This window comes from Chrysemys picta, chromosome 1, assembly GCF_011386835.1.
Source record: "Chrysemys picta bellii isolate R12L10 chromosome 1, ASM1138683v2, whole genome shotgun sequence".
Lineage (NCBI taxonomy): Eukaryota > Metazoa > Chordata > Testudines > Emydidae > Chrysemys > Chrysemys picta.
Window position 1 is genome coordinate 108,901,608 of NC_088791.1, and position 18,361 is coordinate 108,919,968.

Here is an 18,361-nt window from a genome sequence, read left to right on the forward strand (position 1 = left end):
CAAATTGAGTGAAAATTAACAAGTTTGCAGCCACTTTTTCCATGCACTGAAAACCATTATTCATTTTTCCTTGTAGTTATTTTTTTTTTTAAAGGCAACAATCTGCCATGCCAGTCTTTTTCTGTTCTAAAGCTGCATGTATTTTAAGATTTGCAGCCTCTAGTATTCTTTCCAAGTTGGAACATGGGAAGTTTTTTTTTAAAAAACTGTTCAGAATAGCTCTGCTTTCTTACAAACAGACATGTGGAAAACCTACTGGGCTTGACTGTCATTTACGCAAGGCCCTTTTTATACTTCTCTGGAAGTGTGAAGGGGTATTCGTGTAAATATCTGGGGGAAAACTAGCATTTTAGATACCAACTGCACTGGTGAAAACTATTTTTGTCAGAAGACTCCGTTATAACACAATAGTCTCCTGGCAAGGTTAACACTGGTAAGGTCTAACAGCGTAGGTAGGTCCGAGTCATGTGTTCAGTGCTCCTGGAACACATCAAATCTCTGTTGGCTTTGTCTCCTGTAGGCCTCTTTCTTAAATTTCCCATCATTGCCACCACCAGTGATAGCTACAATGGGACTGTCAGTGGCAACTGGCATTTTAACACTGTTCAACTAGACCTGCTTTTAGACTATATCATAGTTTAGGAGTTCAGATGGTAGCTCCCAAAACATACCATATTTGTTAATGCTGTCAAGGGAGCTGCTGTTGCATAACTGGGTTTCCCAACGTTACTGTATTTCTTTTTTGAAGTGTATTATTACCTTAGTCTGTATGCTATAGATTAGTGGTAGCCAGAACAGTGTTCAAACATTTCTTCTTCCTTCCCCCCCTCTCCCCCACCAGCAAGGTGCTAACTACATTCCTCTAGTCAATGCAGATACGGCCAATGCACAGTATAAACACTTCTAAGTGGCTTTGCAAAACTGTACTATAGACTTTCTAATAGGTTTTTAAAGTTTTTTAAAAACTTTTCTTAACAAGGTTTGGCCCTGTCTCTATGCTAGCTTTCAAAGACAGTTTTAAAAACAGCTTTTTTTAATATTTGCTGACAGCCGTGTGAGCTCTGTATTACTTAGTTCTGGTAAGACTTTTCTAATTTGGGGGACGGGGTGTGGGAAATGCGTTTTTGCGTATCTTGCAAGCAGTTTTAATTTCCAGGGATTTTTTCAAATTAAATTAAAGTTCTGCACCATATTTGATGCTGCCATTTTAAATGGGCAGGATTTTGTGATTTATTTTATTAATTTTTTTTCCCCCCCCATTTCAGGCATATTCAGAACATGAGTGAGATAAAGACTGATGTGGGTCGAGCTCGAGCATGGATAAGGTTGTCTCTTGAAAAGAAGCTTTTGTCTCAGCACCTAAAGCAGCTTCTCTCTAACCAAGCACTCGCTAAGTAAGGGTAACTTATTGTTCTTAAAGCTTCCTTATCACAGTATCCTGATTAGGGTTCCAAGGTTGCCTTATGAACTAAGCCTTATGAAAAGCTATCTGCCTCTGCAGCTGGTCTGGGACTGGAGCTAGCTAGTACCAATCAGAGAGAGGGTGTTTCCTACATGGGTCTGGGACAGGCTATTACTTGACACCCTCTATCAAGACCCTGTCAATTTTTGGATTGCTGAGGACCAAATATCTCCCAAAACTAGAAGATTGAAAGGGAGCCACGCAGCACCACTTGCAGACCCTGAGCAGAGAAACCCAATCAGAGTACACAGTGAGAAGATTAGGACATCACACACTCCCCACTCCACAAAAGGGAAGGTCTGAGGAAAGCCTGAAGGATGAGAGGCTCAGATGGGTGGCTGTACCTTTGAATAGAATTAGTTCATGTCCATTGATCTTAGCAGACTTGAACTAAGGTGAGCTGAGGTCTTAGCTATTTGGTCTTGGTTGGAAACAAATTACCCCAGTGGATTTACAAATGCTGACGTGTCAGACTTCACACACATGTCAATTTACAGTCAGTGGTTGAACTAGTTTGAAATGGGAAGGGAAGAGCTCTGGGTGTCAGCTGCAAAGGGGGTGGAATCCCCTTTGCCCCCCCCCCTTATTAACCCTTCATACAGCGTATATACAATATGTATAAAAATTGGAATTGGTGCACATCACCATTGGAAGTATCTGCCTTTGTATAGGAGTTTATTTACTGGTATTAAATACGTAAAGTTAGAGCTTTAGCTGGTTTAAATCAACATAGCTGCACTGACTTCAATGGATTTCTGCCAGATTACACCAATGGCAGATCTGGCCCAAAATACTTTCTATATATGTAGGTTAGCCCTTAGTTTGGTGTTCTGGGGGTTCACAGACCTTTTAATGTTGGTTTAGTGTCTGTTTTTAAAGAGACAGCAATATTTTTGTTTCTCACAGGAAACTTTATAAGCGTTATGCTTTCCTACGCTGTGAAGAAGAACGAGAGCAGTTCCTCTATCACCTTCTTTCGCTCAATGCTGTGGATTACTTCTGCTTCACAAGTGTCTTCACCACAATCAGTGAGTTGGGGACTCAAACTTTGTCTTGAATGAAAAATAGTCACTGTCATGGTGACAGAGGAGTGATCCTGAGACAACACTTTGCGGCATGATCAGTGTATCTGGGCTCTTACCAAAAAGCCTGCAGTCATGGCTACTGAGATCAGCACCTCTGGGTGTTGCTTTGGGTAACCAGCTAAGTGTAAGATCACTTGTGAGTGCTTTGGATAACAGAATTGGATCGTGGAGGAGAGTAGCATTCAGATAATATTCTAGCATTTAAGTGTCCTAGTACAATTTCTATATCTCAGAATTGTGTAGCCCTTCATCTTCTTTTTTTAACCCAGAAAAGTCCTCCACATCTCAAGGCTCCCCCATATTTCTCCACTATATGTACACCATCCTTGTAGCCTCTGAGAAACAGATAGGACTCCTTGGGGCATGTTAAGAGCACGCTTTGAAGGATGAGGCACTTCGTGTCTCTTTGTGTACACTGTGTTGTTGCCCCTTTTGACCCAAGCAGCTAATTGAAGTTTGGGGCTTTGGGGATGTTCCATTTGAAAGTAGAAATTGGAGATATTCAGGTATTTCTTCCATGCAGTTTTGGTTACTTACGAGGAGTGTTAGAAGTCATGTGTCTCTGAATGAAGGAGGAGACAAGAACAGAAGAAGCGTTTTCTTAGCTTACAGCTCCCAAGACTCTGTAGCCAACGCCAGACCCAAAAGTTCTCTAGCTTTTTGCAGGGTCACGCTGTGCTTAAAGGCTCCTGCTTGGTTTTTCTTGCCAGTTTTCTTCTGCTTCTCCCTCTGTTTTTGTCTGTCGCCTTGGTTTCTGTGTGTTCTTTCTCACTCGCTCGAACACACCTACACAAATCATAGAATATCAGGGTTGGAAGGGACCTCAGGAGGTCATCTAGTCCAACCCCCTGCTCAAAGCAGGACCAATCCCCAGACAGATTTTTACCCCAGTTCCCTAACTTTGAACTCACAACCCTGGGTTTAGCAGGCCAATGCTCAAACCACTGAGCTATCCCACTCAACCCAAAAACTCCTGGGTGGGTTCACATACACACACCTTTTGTCTTAAGTGGGGCTTAAGCATAGGCACTGAGTTTTTTATTTTTCCCTGGGTTTGCTCAGCCCCCACTCTGCCCCCTCCCCGAAACTCCACCTCATCTCTGCCCCTTCCCTGAGTCCCTGTCCTCACCTCGCCTCTTCCCTCTTCCCCAAGGCCCTGCCCTCACTCCGCCTCTTCCTGCTCTTGTTCCAACTTGTCCCTTGAGGCCCTGCCCGCCTGCCACTCACTGCTCTCCGCCCTCCCCCAAGTGCCTCCCCCAGTCACCAAACAGCTGATCGGCAGTAGCTGCTGATCAGCTCTGGCTGGTGGGTGCCAAGTACTGTTTTTCTTCTGTGGGTGCCCCGGAGCACCCACAGAGTCGGCGCCTATGGGCTTACGTTTATAGTTACGTTAACTGAAGGGTGAGTTCACACCTGTCAGCCACATGGACTTTTAACCCACCAAGCTGTTTCAACATTTTCACTGACATGGACTGCATGTGCAGTTGTGCAGCACCTCTGCAGACCACGTACAGAATCAAAATGGCATCCTCTGCATAGTGTGACCTCGCATGCATTTTATGTGCAAGGTCACTCTGTGTGGTGGAAACTATTTTGTAGAGCATGTCTGCTTTGGGGGCCAATGGAATTGTCCCTTTGGCCACCAGTGTGACCAGTACCCTTCCCCTTCTCTTTCCTTATCCCTCCCCACATGACTGAAAGGCTTGTTCTTCTTCGAGTGCTTGCTCATATCCATTCCATTAGGTGTGTGTGCGTGCCGCGTGCACGATCGTCGGAAAATTTTCTACCCTAGCAACACCGGCGGGTCGGCTGTGGAGCCCCCTAGAGTGGCGCCTTCATGGCGCTGAATATATACCCCAGCCGACCCGGCGCCCCCTCAGTTCCTTCTTACCGCCCCTGACGGTCGTTGGAACGGTGGAGCGCGGCGTAGCTGTTCTCCACTCTCCCTAGCTTATTCAGTCATTCACCGTTATAGTTATAGTTCTAGTTGTTTATAGTTAAATAGTTGGTTTTTCACTTGTTAATAGTTGTTATATAGTTCAAGGGGATTAAGGGGGTTGTCTCCCCCTTTTTCCCCCGGCCGCGTGGCCGGGCTCATGCCCAAGGCTCCCGGCTTCAAGCAGTGCGCCTCCTGCGCTAAGCCTATGCCAACGAGCGACCCGCACGACTCGTGTCTGAAGTGCCTGGGAGAGTCCCATCAAACAGATAAGTGCAAGATCTGTAAGGCCTTCAGACCGAGGACCAAGAAGGAGCGGGACTTTCGGCTCCAGCAACTCCTTATGGAGGCGGCACTTAGCCCGGACGCTCCATCAGCACGTCAGGCCCCGGCACCTAACACCTCGGTGCGCAGTGCCCCGGCGGCACCGACCATTCCGACCACGCGAGTGGCGTCGGACAAGCCTCCACGGCACCGGACCTCGTCGGCACCGCAATCACAGCAAGTGCCTCGGCGCCGTTCATTATCCCCGGGACATAAAAAATCCCATAAGACGGGGACCTCTGTGCCGAAGACGCCGGCTCCCCCAGTGCCGGGGGTAGAGCCGCGTCCGCCTGTGGAGCACCGGAAACAGGTGCCTCCAGCACCGTCGACTCCGGCTCCGAGGCCGTTGAGTCCGGTGCAGACAGGGTCACCACCGCGACCGGCGGTGATACAGTGCCTCCCGTCGACCCCAGAGACCTTCGCGACGGCGAGAGACTTGATCGCTCTCACGGAGCCGGCACCGCCCCAACCACCGGCACCGCCGGCACCGTTGACTTGTCCGGTCCAATCTAGGGGGAAACCTGCCTTGATGCGCCCTCCATCGCAGGGGCTGGAACCACGGCACCGGTCCAGGTCCCGAAGCAGGTCCCCACGCCGCTCGCAGTCCCGGCGCCGGATATCACCTCGGCACCGGTCGTACTCGCGGCCAAGATCATCGTCGCGGCACCGCTCTACGTCTCGGCACCGCTATGATCGTCGGCACCGATCAACATCGAGACGTAGTTCTCGGCACCGACACGATCGACGCTCGACGTCGAGAGGCCGCTCCCGGCACCGGGCCTACTCCAGGTCATCGTCCAGGTTCAGATCCGACTCCCGGCACCGGCGAGGTCATCGGCACCGATCGCGATCCCGGCACCGATCGCCGGCACCGCGTGGAGATAGAACATCTCCGGACCGGCACCGTGCGGCACCGCATCCCACGGGATTCGTCTCGGCGCACTCGGCACCGCCATGGCCATCGAGATCGGTGTCTCGCTCCTCTGAGGACTTATCGAGATCGGCATACCCCCCTCAGGGGCAAGCCGAGGAGCAGGACATAGGCCATTGGCAGGAGGTAGCAGAGGACCCTGCTCATGGCCCGTCTCACTGGTCGTTCTGGACCCCGTGGGCGTACCATCAGGCGCAAGGGGCTCCAATAACTTCGACCTCTCGCTCAGGTCACTCCGATAGAAGGGCCCCAGAGTCCACCATCTCTCGGCCTCCGCCAGGGGGCATGGAGGCTTCCGTGTCCGCACCACCTGACGTCCTGGACCCAAGGGCAGGTGATGCTCCGGCCCAGGAGCAGGGAGACCAGGACCCTCCCTTGGATCCTTTACCACCGGAGGCATCTTCCTCTTCCTCTCCGGATGAGGCAGTGGCGGGCACGTCGTGCACAGGTCCACCCCCAATAGATCTTCGGGCTCATCAGGACCTCCTACGTAGGGTGGCCCGTAATATGGACCTGCAGGCGGAGGAGATAGTGGAGGTGCAGGACCCCATTGTAAATATCCTCGCGGCGGATGCCCCATCAAGAGTGGCGCTACCCCTGATCCGCACGATCCAGGCTAATGCAAATACGATATGGCAAACTCCTGCCTCCATCCCACCCACAGCGAGAGGGGTGGAAAGAAAGTACTTTGTCCCCTCCAAAGACTACGAGTACTTGTATACCCATCCCCAGCCGTGTTCACTGGTGGTGTCATCAGTGAATGCAAGGGAGCGCCACGGTCAACAGGCCGCAGTGCCCAAATCGAAGGAGGCTAAGCGCCTCGATTTGTTTGGCCGTAAAGTTTATTCAGCCGGAGGGCTGCAACTTAGAGCGGCTAACCAGCAGGCGCTCCTGAGCTGCTACAACTTTAACTCCTGGAACTCTATGGGGAAGTTCAAGGAATTGGTTCCCCAAGAGTCCAGGGAGGAGTTTGGGGCCTTGGTAGAGGAGGGTAAGAAGGTGGCTCGGACCTCCTTACAGGCCTCCTTGGACATAGCGGACTCGGCTGCGAGAACCCTGGCTTCGGGCATCGCTATGCGAAGGACCTCCTGGCTCCAAGTTTCGGGTTTGCCCCCGGAATTGCAACAAACCCTGCAGGATTTGCCCTTTGAAGGACAGGGGTTGTTCTCAGAGAAGACGGACTCTCGCCTGCAGAGCCTCAAGGACTCCAGGACAATCATGCGCTCCCTGGGGATGCATGTTGCGGGTCCTCAGCGCATGCCATTTAGGCCTCAGCCTCAGCGCTTCTACCCCCCCCCACCTCGTCAGAGACGGGACTCGACCCGGAGGCGAGGGCGAGGTGGTAGACGGAGGTGGACCGGCCCTCAACCCGGTCAGAACCAAGGGCCACCAAGGCCACCCGCAGGCCCCAGGCAGAACTTTTGAAGGTGCGGTCGAGGACGGCGCCCCAGTCATCCCCCAGGATCCAGCCCCCTCCTTTCGGGATCGCCTCTCCCACTTCCACCGTGTTTGGTCCCTTATAACCTCGGACCGTTGGGTCCTTCGCACGGTGGAGAGGGGATACGCTATCCAGTTTTCTTCAATCCCCCCCCTCCCACCCCCCTTCCCCGTCCCTCTTCAGGGACCCTTCTCACGAGCAACTTCTTATACAGGAGGTTTCCACGCTCCTTGCTATGGGGGCCATAGAGGAGGTTCCAGTAGAGTTAAGGGGCAAGGGATTTTATTCCCGTTACTTCCTCATTCCCAAGTCCAAAGGAGGTCTGCGACCCATCTTGGACTTGCGCGGACTCAACAAATTCGTAGTAAAGTTGAAGTTCCGCATGGTCTTTCTGGGGGCCATTATCCCTTCCCTCGATCCTGGAGACTGGTTCGCCGCCCTCGACATGAAAGACGCATACTTTCACATCGCAATTTACCCGCCTCACAGACTCTTCCTGCGATTCGTAGTAAGCAAAGCGCACTATCAATTTGCAGTCCTTCCCTTCGGCCTATCCTCGGCCCCAAGAGTGTTCACGAAATGTATGGCTGTCGTGGCAGCGTACCTTCGTCGGCAAGGGATACAGGTGTTCCCGTACCTAGACGACTGGCTGGTACGCGGTCGCACCAAAGAGCAAGTTCGAGCTCACATCCACATAATAGTGCACACATTCAACGAGTTGGGCATCCTACTCAACAAGGACAAATCCACTCTAGAACCTACCCAGAGAATAGAATTCATCGGCGCAGTCCTAGACTCCAGACGCGCACAAGCCATCCTGCCAGACAACCGCTTTTGTACCATCACGGGCCTCATTCAAGGGCTCAAGGCCTTCCCAACTACCACGGTGAGGTCGTGCCTCACCCTGCTGGGTCACATGGCTTCCTGCACGTACGTAACCAGGCATGCCAGACTTCGGCTTCGCCCACTCCAAACCTGGGTGTCGTCGATATACCGCCCACATCGGGACAGCCTGAACATGGTGGTCACGGTCCCGAACTCGGTCCTGACCTCCCTCACCTGGTGGCTAGATCACAATGTGGTTTGCGAGGGGATGCCATTTCACGCCCCACAACCCTCTCTGCACCTGGTCACAGACGCTTAATCTCTGGGTTGGGGCGCCCATCTCAACGAACACCATACCCAGGGCCTGTGGACTGCATCCCAGCTAGCCCTGCACATCAATGTTCGGGAACTGATGGCGGTGCGCCTGGCGTGCCAGGCATTTCTCAATCTCCTACGTGGCCGCTGTGTGTTAGTTCTCATCGACAACACCACGGCCATGTTTTACATCAACAAGCAAGGAGGAGCACGTTCGTCAATTCTATGCCAAGAGGCCATTCGCCTGTGGGACTTCTGCATCGCCCACTCAAACCATCTCACGGCATCGTTCCTCCCTGGAGTCCAGAACACTTTAGCGGACCGACTCAGCAGGTCCTTTCAGACGCACGAGTGGTCTATCCGTCCGGACATCATACATTCAGTCTTCCAGAAGTGGGGATTTCCCCAGATAGACCTGTTTGCATCTCGAGAAAACAGGAAGTGCCACGTGTTCTGCTCCCTGCAAGGTCGAGCTCCGGGCTCCCTCTCGGATGCGTTTCTCCTTCCCTGGAAAGACCACCTGTTTTATGCCTTCCCTCCGTTTCCTCTGGTCCACAAGGTACTGCTCAAATTGCGCAGAGACCAGGCACAGGTAATTCTGGTCACTCCAGCGTGGCCGAGACAACATTGGTACACCACGCTGTTAGAGCTCTCGGTTCAGACACCGATCCCGCTTCCATTATGTCCGGATCTCATCTCTCAGGACCACGGCCGGCTGCGTCACCCCGACCTGCAATCTCTTCACCTCACGGCGTGGCTGCTCCATGGTTCACCCATGCAGAGCAACAATGCTCACTCTCGGTCCAACAGATTCTGCTGAGCAGTAGAAAGCCTTCAACACGGACCACATACTTGGCCAAGTGGAAGCGGTTCTCCTGTTGGTGCGAACAACGAGCCACGTCCCCGTTACAGGCACCTATTCCTCTCATATTGGAATATCTCCTCTCCCTAAAACAGCAAGGGTTGGCGATATCTTCAATTAGAGTTCACCTGGCCGCTATATCAGCCTTTCACCCAGGAGAACTCGCGTCCTCGGTATTCTCTAACCCGATGGTCGTTAGATTCCTCAAGGGCTTAGACCGGATGTACCCACAACAACGTCAGCCCGTTCCGACGTGGGACCTCAACCTGGTTCTCTCCAAGCTCACAGGTCCTCCATTCGAGCCACTGGCCACCTGTTCACTTTTGTACCTATCCTGGAAGACAGCCTTCCTCGTAGCCATCACCTCAGCAAGGCGCGTTTCTGAACTCAGGGCGCTTACATCCGAGCCCCCTTATACAGTTTTCCACAAGGATAAAGTGCAGCTTCGTCCACATCCTGCCTTTCTCCCTAAGGTGGTTTCTCCATTTCATATCAACCAGGATATATTTCTCCCGGTCTTTCATCCTAAACCACATGCTACTCGCCAGGATCAACGTTTGCATTCTCTGGACGTACGCAGGGCCCTGGCCTTCTATATTGACCGCACAAGGCAATTTAGAAAGACGACGCAACTCTTTGTTGCGGTGGCCGACCGAATGAAAGGCTCACAGGTCTCCTCACAACGCCTATCCTCCTGGATTACGTCTTGCATCCGGACTTGCTATGACCTGGCAGGTGTCTCAGCACCGCACCTCACCGCTCACTCCACGAGGGCCCAAGCTTCCTCGACGGCTTTCCTGGCGCAAGTTCCGATCCAGGACATTTGTAGAGCTGCGGTTTGGTCATCAGTCCACACATTTACAGCTCACTATGCACTAGTGCAGCAGTCCAGGGACGATGCTGCATTCGGATCAGCGGTTTTGCACACAGCAATGTCTCACTCCGACCCCACCACCTAAGTTGGGCTTGGGAGTCACCTAATGGAATGGATATGAGCAAGCACTCCAAGAAGAAAAGACGGTTACTCACCGTTATAACTGTTGTTCTTTGAGATGTGTTGCTCATATCCATTCCAAACCCGTCCCCCTTCCCCACTGTCGGAGTAGCCGGCAAGAAGGAACTGAGGGGGCGCCGGGTCGGCTGGGGTATATATTCAGCGCCATGAAGGCGCCACTCTAGGGGGCTCCACAGCCGACCCGCCGGTGTTGCTAGGGTAGAAAATTTTCCGACGATCGTGCACGCGGCGCGCACACACACCTAATGGAATGGATATGAGCAACACATCTCGAAGAACAACAGTTACAACGGTGAGTAACCGTCTTTTTCCCCTCTTCTTCCTCCTCTCCTATATACTCAAGGAGTAACAATGGGCCAAAACCTAGACATGAACTTGTTTTCCCCTCCCTAACAGTGAGGAGTGCTACCATTAGGTTGCTGTGTTGACCTTGGTCTCTTTATTTTCACATCCGTATTTCTTTAGAAGGTGAAGTAAAGTGAGTCTTTGACTAGGTAAAGTTTGGGCTTATCTTTTAACTTTTCCTCTTCTTAAGCTTTCATTAAGGAAATGAGTGATTAAGCTTTCATTAAGAAAAAGAGTGCAGTGTCCATGGAGGTTTTACTGTATCTTGTTTTCTGGGCCATCAGTGTTGGCAACTTACTCCTCTGGGACGCAAGAGTGAATTTGTGGCATTGTGTGTACAATATTGAGATGATGCATGCACCAGTAAAAAGGGATGATTTCCTTAATCAAAGGAAATGGCAGGCTTGCAAAACATCAGGAAAGCAACTCTTGCAGTACAAACGAGTGTGATTCCACTCTGTCCAGTTCAAGTTGGGACGAGTGGCCAGCCCTGTTTTTCTCACTCAACTATGCATTAAGCATCAAGCCCTACTGAGATTCCCATGTATTTTAAGTGGTGCTGAGAGAAGAGTGTCCACTGAGAGTCTGCTTCATAATATTTCCACTCAGCTAGAGGATGAAAGCTCCAAATCTGTGTCTTCAGTCTGACAACCCCATATTAGCAGCTTTGCCAGTATTCTGATACGTAGGGGTATAATGATGTATTCGAATTATAATGTTCCACTTTTAAAATGGAGATGGGATGAAGCAGGCATTTTCTGAAGTCCTTTATTGCTTTGAACTGCAAGGTGAATGCTCCTAGTTTTCATTGTGGTACAACAGCAACACCTGGTGGTTATTCAGATCAATCTCAAATATATTGTTTATGCACAAGTAAGGGAATGCCTCCCCATCTCATTCTCTGACTTTATATGTGGGAAACGATCTCAATTTTATATTGGGGTCCATTTTCATAGTGTCTGACTTACTAGCTTATGCATCATGTTTGGCACATATAACCATTGAAAAATGTTGGCAGGTCTTCATTTGAGTATATTAACTCCAAATGTTGCAAGAGAACAGCAAAAAAACCCAAAGGACATTGTTTAAATTTGAAGGGCAAAATGCTCCTGGTCTCTTCTCAATGTGCAGATCTATGAGATCATTTTGTTTGCAATGGCAGAGACTTAAGGAACTGGTACTTGAGGCTGCTCTTACGGACAAGTAATAATTGGTGCCTGTGTTGAAACCACCCAAAAGCTGCTTTGCAGATCAGCTTTATTTTAACATAATTATTCTTTTTCTGTCTATAACTGAGCTATCTAGACTTGAAATGGCTTCATGACCTCTTTCTTTTCTGCTCAGAGTATCTGTTTTCATAGTTGGTGCAAATACTGCATGCCGGATACTTTTAGAATTGTCTCATTTACCTTCAGTTATTGAGAAGGATTTTTACTTGTAATGCTACTGAGATACAGCACAAGAGCAAAGTCCTAATTCTACTATATTGTGTAAACTACGTTTTAAAAAATGCAGCTTTAATTCTGGTTTGTTTCTGTTTTTTCTCATTTTAGTGATTCCATACAGGACTGTGATAATCCCTATCAAAAAACTAAGCAATGCAATCACCACATCAAACCCATGGATTTGTGTTTCAGGAGAACTAGGAGATACAGGAGTAATGCAGATTCCTAAAAATCTTCTAGAAATGACATTTGAGGTGAGTGCCCTCTCTTCTTTTTTCAGTAGTCCGTATTGAGCACTACCACCAGAACATTTATTTTGCTAGTTTTTATTTTGTGTTCAGAGCACAACTCTTTAAATAGCGTTCGAGTGTTCAAGGTCACTGTAGATTTTAAATAAAAAGCAGAAAGCTAGTGCTTGTAAAGTTACTGTCCTCACTGATGGACAGAACATGTCACTCTCCTGTCGGAACTTTTTCACTGGCTTTTGTTTACCCACCGTGTCTAATTTATACTTCCTGTCCTCATCTGAATAGCTCTGTACAACTCCTCTCAACCTACATCCCTCATGACATTTCTTACTGTTCCCTGCTTTCCCTTTGCTCTGCCAGTGACAACAGCCTCACTATGCCACTCTTACCCTCTCTTCCATCTTTGAGCTTGTCTCCCTGCTGCCCCAGATCTATTTGAGCTCCCCGTGCTGGACACTCAAGACTGTTGTGGGGGATCAAAATGCTGAATCCCGCATGTCCTTAGCCTGCTGGGGCAGGGCAAAGTTTAGGCAATGTGCATGGCAGGGGGCTTCTAGGCATGTGCTTCAGTCATACACCTTGTGTCTGACATTCCTCTTGGCAGTGGGGACTCCGCAGTCCAGTTTCCTAGGTCCTGAAACTAGTGCCATCTCCCCAAGCCTAACAGCAGCTCTTGTACGTTCCCCAGAATCTCACCAAAGGTGAAGGTCTGCTAGTTTACAGTTTACCTCTTCAGGGGTACACAACCGTGAACGACGACGACGCCACACACACACACACACACTATGCACAGAATCTATACAAAATAATATACCCCTGTATAGATTTCTCTGCCTCTGGTTCCTCACCACTCTGGAGAGTTCTTTTGGACTTGAGCAGAGTCACCTGGGGTGTCTAGAATCCTTCCCCTGGAGTTCATGAGTCTTTCCAGCCCATCTGGCTTTCCCTGACCATGGTTAGGCCACAGTTAAACCAACCCCCCTGCTAAGAAAGCCTGCTCATCTCTTCCACACTCCTGCCAAAGCTTCCTGTCCCTCCAAAAGCCTTCCCCCTTTTGCCTTCCGAGAGTCCTTTTTAAATCCTTGCTCTCTCCCTTTGTTCTGTTTGGGGATTTTCCACACACTCCGCTTCTCCTTTCTTGAAGACAAGTTGGAGAAAGCGCATTAAATCCAGAGCACAGTCATTACAGTTAATGACTCTTCTTTGTCCCTGGTCTGGTAAGTATGTGCTGCAACCCATGTCAGCAAGCAGTGCATTCTGCAGCCACGTTAGGGTACTTCTGCACTGCAGTTGGAGGAGTTGCAGTTCAGGTAGCTCTGGCACAAGTGGCAGCTTGGGCTAACTGCCCAAGTACAATCCCTTCTGATACCCTAGGTGTGTACTCAGGCAGCTAGCCCATGCCACTGCTGCTACACTGCTGTTTGTAGTATACTGACTCACTCAAAGCCAGTGTGTGTACAGCTGGAAATTACATCTCCTGGTACAGTGCAGACATACCCATAGAAACATTCTCTGATCCAACAATTTCATAACTTCATAGCATCAGACATAATTAATACTTGATTTCATCAATCAATTGACAATTATGGACTGATAAAAACATTGCATTTGGTACCAAAATGAAAATTTATCATACCGGCCTACTAACATTATTACTCCGTTCTGGAAGCAGCTGCATTGAATGAAACAAACATCAGAAGGCTGGAGGCAGTAGAAATGGAAGATTGAAGGTGTGAAGTGGAATGATTTTTTTAAGACCAGTTATGTTAAAAAGAGAGTAGAATGTGAAATGAGGATACTGGATTGACTCCAGCAACAAGATTTATGATGGTGGGGACACTGCAAAAGACAGACAAATGATAGGATGCCAAAGAAAATAATGCAACCACAATCAAGGTCAGTCTGACCTAGAGGCCAACCACTGACTAGATACTGAGGGCTTGTCTACACTTATGGAGGGATTAATGAGCAGCGATTGATACATCCGCAGTCGATTTAGTAGGTCTAGTGAAGACCTGCTAAATCAACTGCCGATCCCTCTCCCGCCGACTCCTGTACTCCACCAGATCGAGAAGAGTAGAGGGAGTTTACGGGAGAGCGTCTCCCGTCAACCGCATAGTGTGAACCCTGTGGTAAGTAGATCTAAGCTACACCAATTTGAGTTACGCTATTCACATAACAAATTGTGTAGCTTAGATCGAATTTCCCCTGTAGTGTAGACAAGGCCTGAGATATCCTACGTGGGGACATGACCAGACTAGGCTTAATGGAGGAACAGGCCCTGGACAGGAATGAATGGTGATGTAGTACTTTGTCTTGTGTCAGCAAAGATGCTCTGGAATGAAAGAGACACGGATCATCCCTCCGTAAACACAATGATCTCCCAGTATGCCAGACCTTTTATCCCTCATCACTCAGATCCCTTGTAAAGACCCCACCTCTTCTGCAGTGCTCACAAATGCTTGTCCACATTGGCTATAAGACACTTAGATGAATAATGTATTTAACAGGGCAAGTCTCTGTTAACATCTAAAGCACTGTTCCGAAAAACACTTCTTCTTGTGAGTAGTCCCATTGAGTTCAATGGGATTACTTGTGGGTGTAAAGATACTCTCATGTATAAATGTTTGCAGGATTGGGACCTTAGATTGTAACCTCTTTCGGAGAGGGACCTGCCCTTTATATGTTGTGTATATAGCATCTAACAAAATGGTGCCCAGTCTTCATTGGGGCCTCTGGTCATTACTGTTATGTAAATATTAAATAACATTGCTCTGGATGTTGCAGTATCGTTTTCTACTTGTCTGTCTTTTTGTGATCATAAGCTTCTCAGGGTGGGTACTTTGTCTTATGAAGAACTGAGCACATTGGCATTTAATGATAATGACTAGTTTCCTGCCACAGAATGATTCCTTATTCAGCTTCTCAAAAATATCTTGTAATTTTGAACATATTGAAAACAAATTTCATAAATAAAAACAGCTTTCTTGCCTGTTTAGCTAAAAACAAAGTGGTTAACATGACTCATAATTGTAAGCTCTCACTGCAAAGAATATACATCTATTAATGGGCTATACATTTTTGAGGTCCTAACTGAATAAAATAGGAACAAAGAAACCTCAATTATGCTGTTTTTAGCTGCATTTGCTTAATTAAGAATCCATGCTTCACTATTTTGTTTAATTTCATTTGTTTTATGAACTATACTATTGTGGGCCATCTTTCTATAAAATTGAATAAAATCTGTGGTGGTTTTTTTTGTTCTGATTTTTTCATTTGCAGTGCCAGAATTTAGGAAAGCTAACAACTGTTCAGATTGGTCATGACAACTCAGGATTATTAGCCAAGTGGTTGGTAGATTGCGTCATGGTGAGAAGTGAAATCACAGGACACACATACAAGTAAGCAACAAGTTTCAAAGTTTCTAACTTTCTAAATCTGAAATCCCTGCCTGATCGACAAAACTCTAGAGATCTCTGGTGTCCTTTTTGGGTGTGCTGAACTATGATTCAGACAGGCGACTCAATTTAGGTTTTAGAGATGGAGAATTTCAAATTGAAATTCTCTAGGTTTCAGAAACTACAACTGAAGCTGAAGAATCTGATTAGAAATACATGGGGAGGCTTGAAAGTATGAGATTTTATTAGTCTGCTGAGACAGGACAGACTGCATAATTTTAAAGTGCTTATCACCATTGCCTCTAATAGCCAAATTGATGGCCTTATGTCTGTCCAGCACAGCTGTATATAAATAAATTGCATTTTTATTCCCAAAAGCTTGAATGGCAGTTTTATTTTAGGTAAATCTTTGTAATGGAAGTATGAACAATTGGTTTTAAAAAGCCATTAAATGTCAGAATACTTGAACAAGAATACAGAAGTATAGCTTTCAAGAAAATGAGTTCTTCAAATGGCTGCAGATGTGCATACCACTCTAGTGTGCATGTACCCAGTGTACCGAAACCAGAGAACTTGCTTAGGAGTGCCCATCAGGGAGTCGCTCATGCCTTCTGGCCACTGTAGTCCCTTCCATAACTATATGAGTTGGCACCTCCCGAAACCAGGTCCTTCTCTCTGTCCACAGCTTGATTTGGAGCATTCAGTGTGGTGTCGCAGTGGGGTGTTTTTTTTTGGTTTTTTTTTTTTTTTTCTGTAAATAGTTAAGTTGAGTAGTACCTTAAGATTTAATTTAGCTTAGTATATTTAGTAGAGTTTTAGCCCAGGGTGATGCCTTCTCTTGTTTCTAAACATTGTCCATCACGTGGTGGTGCTATCCCTACTAGTGATCCCCCTCCTCCCCCCCGACCCGAAGTTCATTGTGCCTTGGTGAAGGGCACCCTACTTAAGGCTTCTCTACCAGTAAGTTGTTTAAGAAGAGAACACAGATGGCAAGGAACTTGTGTTTGAAGGCAGTGCCTTTATGGAGAAAGCCATGAGTCTCCCTTCAGCTCTGGGGAACTGCTGCAGATCATCAGGTCCTCCAGAGAGTGCCTAAGCTAGAACGGACAGGAGCTCCATGTCCAGACTTGGATTATTCACACAGCAAAAAGAGGGATCGTTCTCCTTCCTCTGGTACCCTGAGGAAAATGGACTGGGGCAGCTCCAGTGTTCAGAGAGATTTATCCTCCTTGTCTAGGAGGAGTGCAGACTGACATCCTGAGTCTTTTGGGATGTGGATAAAGCTGGGCCTTCAACCTACTCTCCAGTGCCAGTGGCTGATCAACCAGACTGTACCATTGACTCCGGTACCACTCTGGGGGCATCTGCTGAGACCGGCACCGATGATGGTGGTGTCCACACAGACATTCTCCACACCACTGATGTATTAGGCAGCAGCAGACTTGCTATGCCTGTCTGTTCCTGACTCACCACTTAAGAACGCTTGACTTTAGTGTCTTCATCTTCGGTGTCCTCTGCATTTCCTGGATTGATGGCTGACTTATTGTCTGCACCTCCTCATATCCAGGGTCCTGAATTATAGTCTGCTTCCTGTATAGTAGCTAGGGGACTGCTGGCACAGAGATGCTATCTTCAGTACTGATGACAGTTGCAGAACAGTGTACATCTGCAGGTCCAGTACCCACTTCACTTTCAGTACCAACTGTCCGGTTCAGTACCAAGTGTGATGCCTTTACCAGTATTCAAAGTGCTTTTGACTGTACCACCATTGGTGCCAATAAGGCTGTTGTGTTGGACTGCAGATGATGTGGGCCATTTATTGATCCCACCTGGAGTGGTTCCTACATTACTGCCAGCTACTTGGAAGGGTCTTCAAGATTAAGTGCTGAAGCCTCTTCCTCTCCTTTGCCTTCATGATACAGCTATCCAAGATCGAGACCTCCTGGGGGTCACCGTCGGTACCGTGATCAGTACTGCTCCCACAATCGGCTTCCTGGCCTACCTCCTACTGGCCACCAGTGCCACATCCACAGTGGCCTCCTTGGAATTCCTGGGAGGTTCCTCGTTTGGTGAGGTCCCAATTGTCCTCTCAGTCCAAGGCTAGATCACCTGTTCCTCTGGTAGTTTCTCCACATGGGCCAACTGTGCTTTAGCCACAGGCTGAGGAGCTGTCTCTGACTTGATGGAGTTGAACCCTTGGTACAGTCAAATGCATTGCCACAAGAGCAGTGGTTCTCAAACTTTTGTACCGGTGACCCCTTTCACATAGCAAGCCTCTGAGTGCAAACCCCTCTCCCCCTCCCCCCCGCTTATATATTAAAAACATTTTTTTAATATATTTAACACCATTATAAATGCTGGAGGTAAAGCAGGGTTTGGGGTGGAGACTGACAAGTTGCAACCGCCCCATGTAATAACCTCACGACCCCCTGAGGGGTACCGACCCCCAGTTTGAGAACCCCTGCACAAGCGATTCTGGTGGTTCCATTTCCCTTTTCTTCCTCTTAGCCAGACAATGCTACCATGCCTGAATCCTCATCTCTGGTACCAGAGGACTTTAAATCCTATCAAGTCATCCTGAGATAAATGGCATCTCCATTGGATATTCAGGCTGTGTGTTCAAGAGAACACCCATTAGTTAGTGGATGTTCTTCAATACTCAGTTCCTAGGGAAGTGGCTCTCCCTATAAATGAAGCAATATTGGATCCTGCCAAATTTCTGGAATACCCCA

At 48.2% G+C, this 18,361-nt stretch overlaps 1 protein-coding gene across 11 annotated transcripts in view; it reads left to right on the plus strand.

Annotated features, from left to right (window-relative positions):
• Positions 1–18,361, plus strand: part of DENND5B (DENN domain containing 5B) — a 203,489-nt gene that overhangs the window by 172,490 nt on the left and 12,638 nt on the right. For all 11 annotated transcript variants that reach the window (XM_065566406.1, XM_065566447.1, XM_065566404.1 and 8 more), the window contains 4 exons: positions 1,266–1,394; positions 2,369–2,490; positions 12,092–12,237; positions 15,514–15,632. In XM_065566406.1, the coding sequence (XP_065422478.1) occupies positions 1,266–1,394; positions 2,369–2,490; positions 12,092–12,237; positions 15,514–15,632 (516 nt within the window). The remainder of the gene's footprint in view (positions 1–1,265; positions 1,395–2,368; positions 2,491–12,091; positions 12,238–15,513; positions 15,633–18,361) is intronic.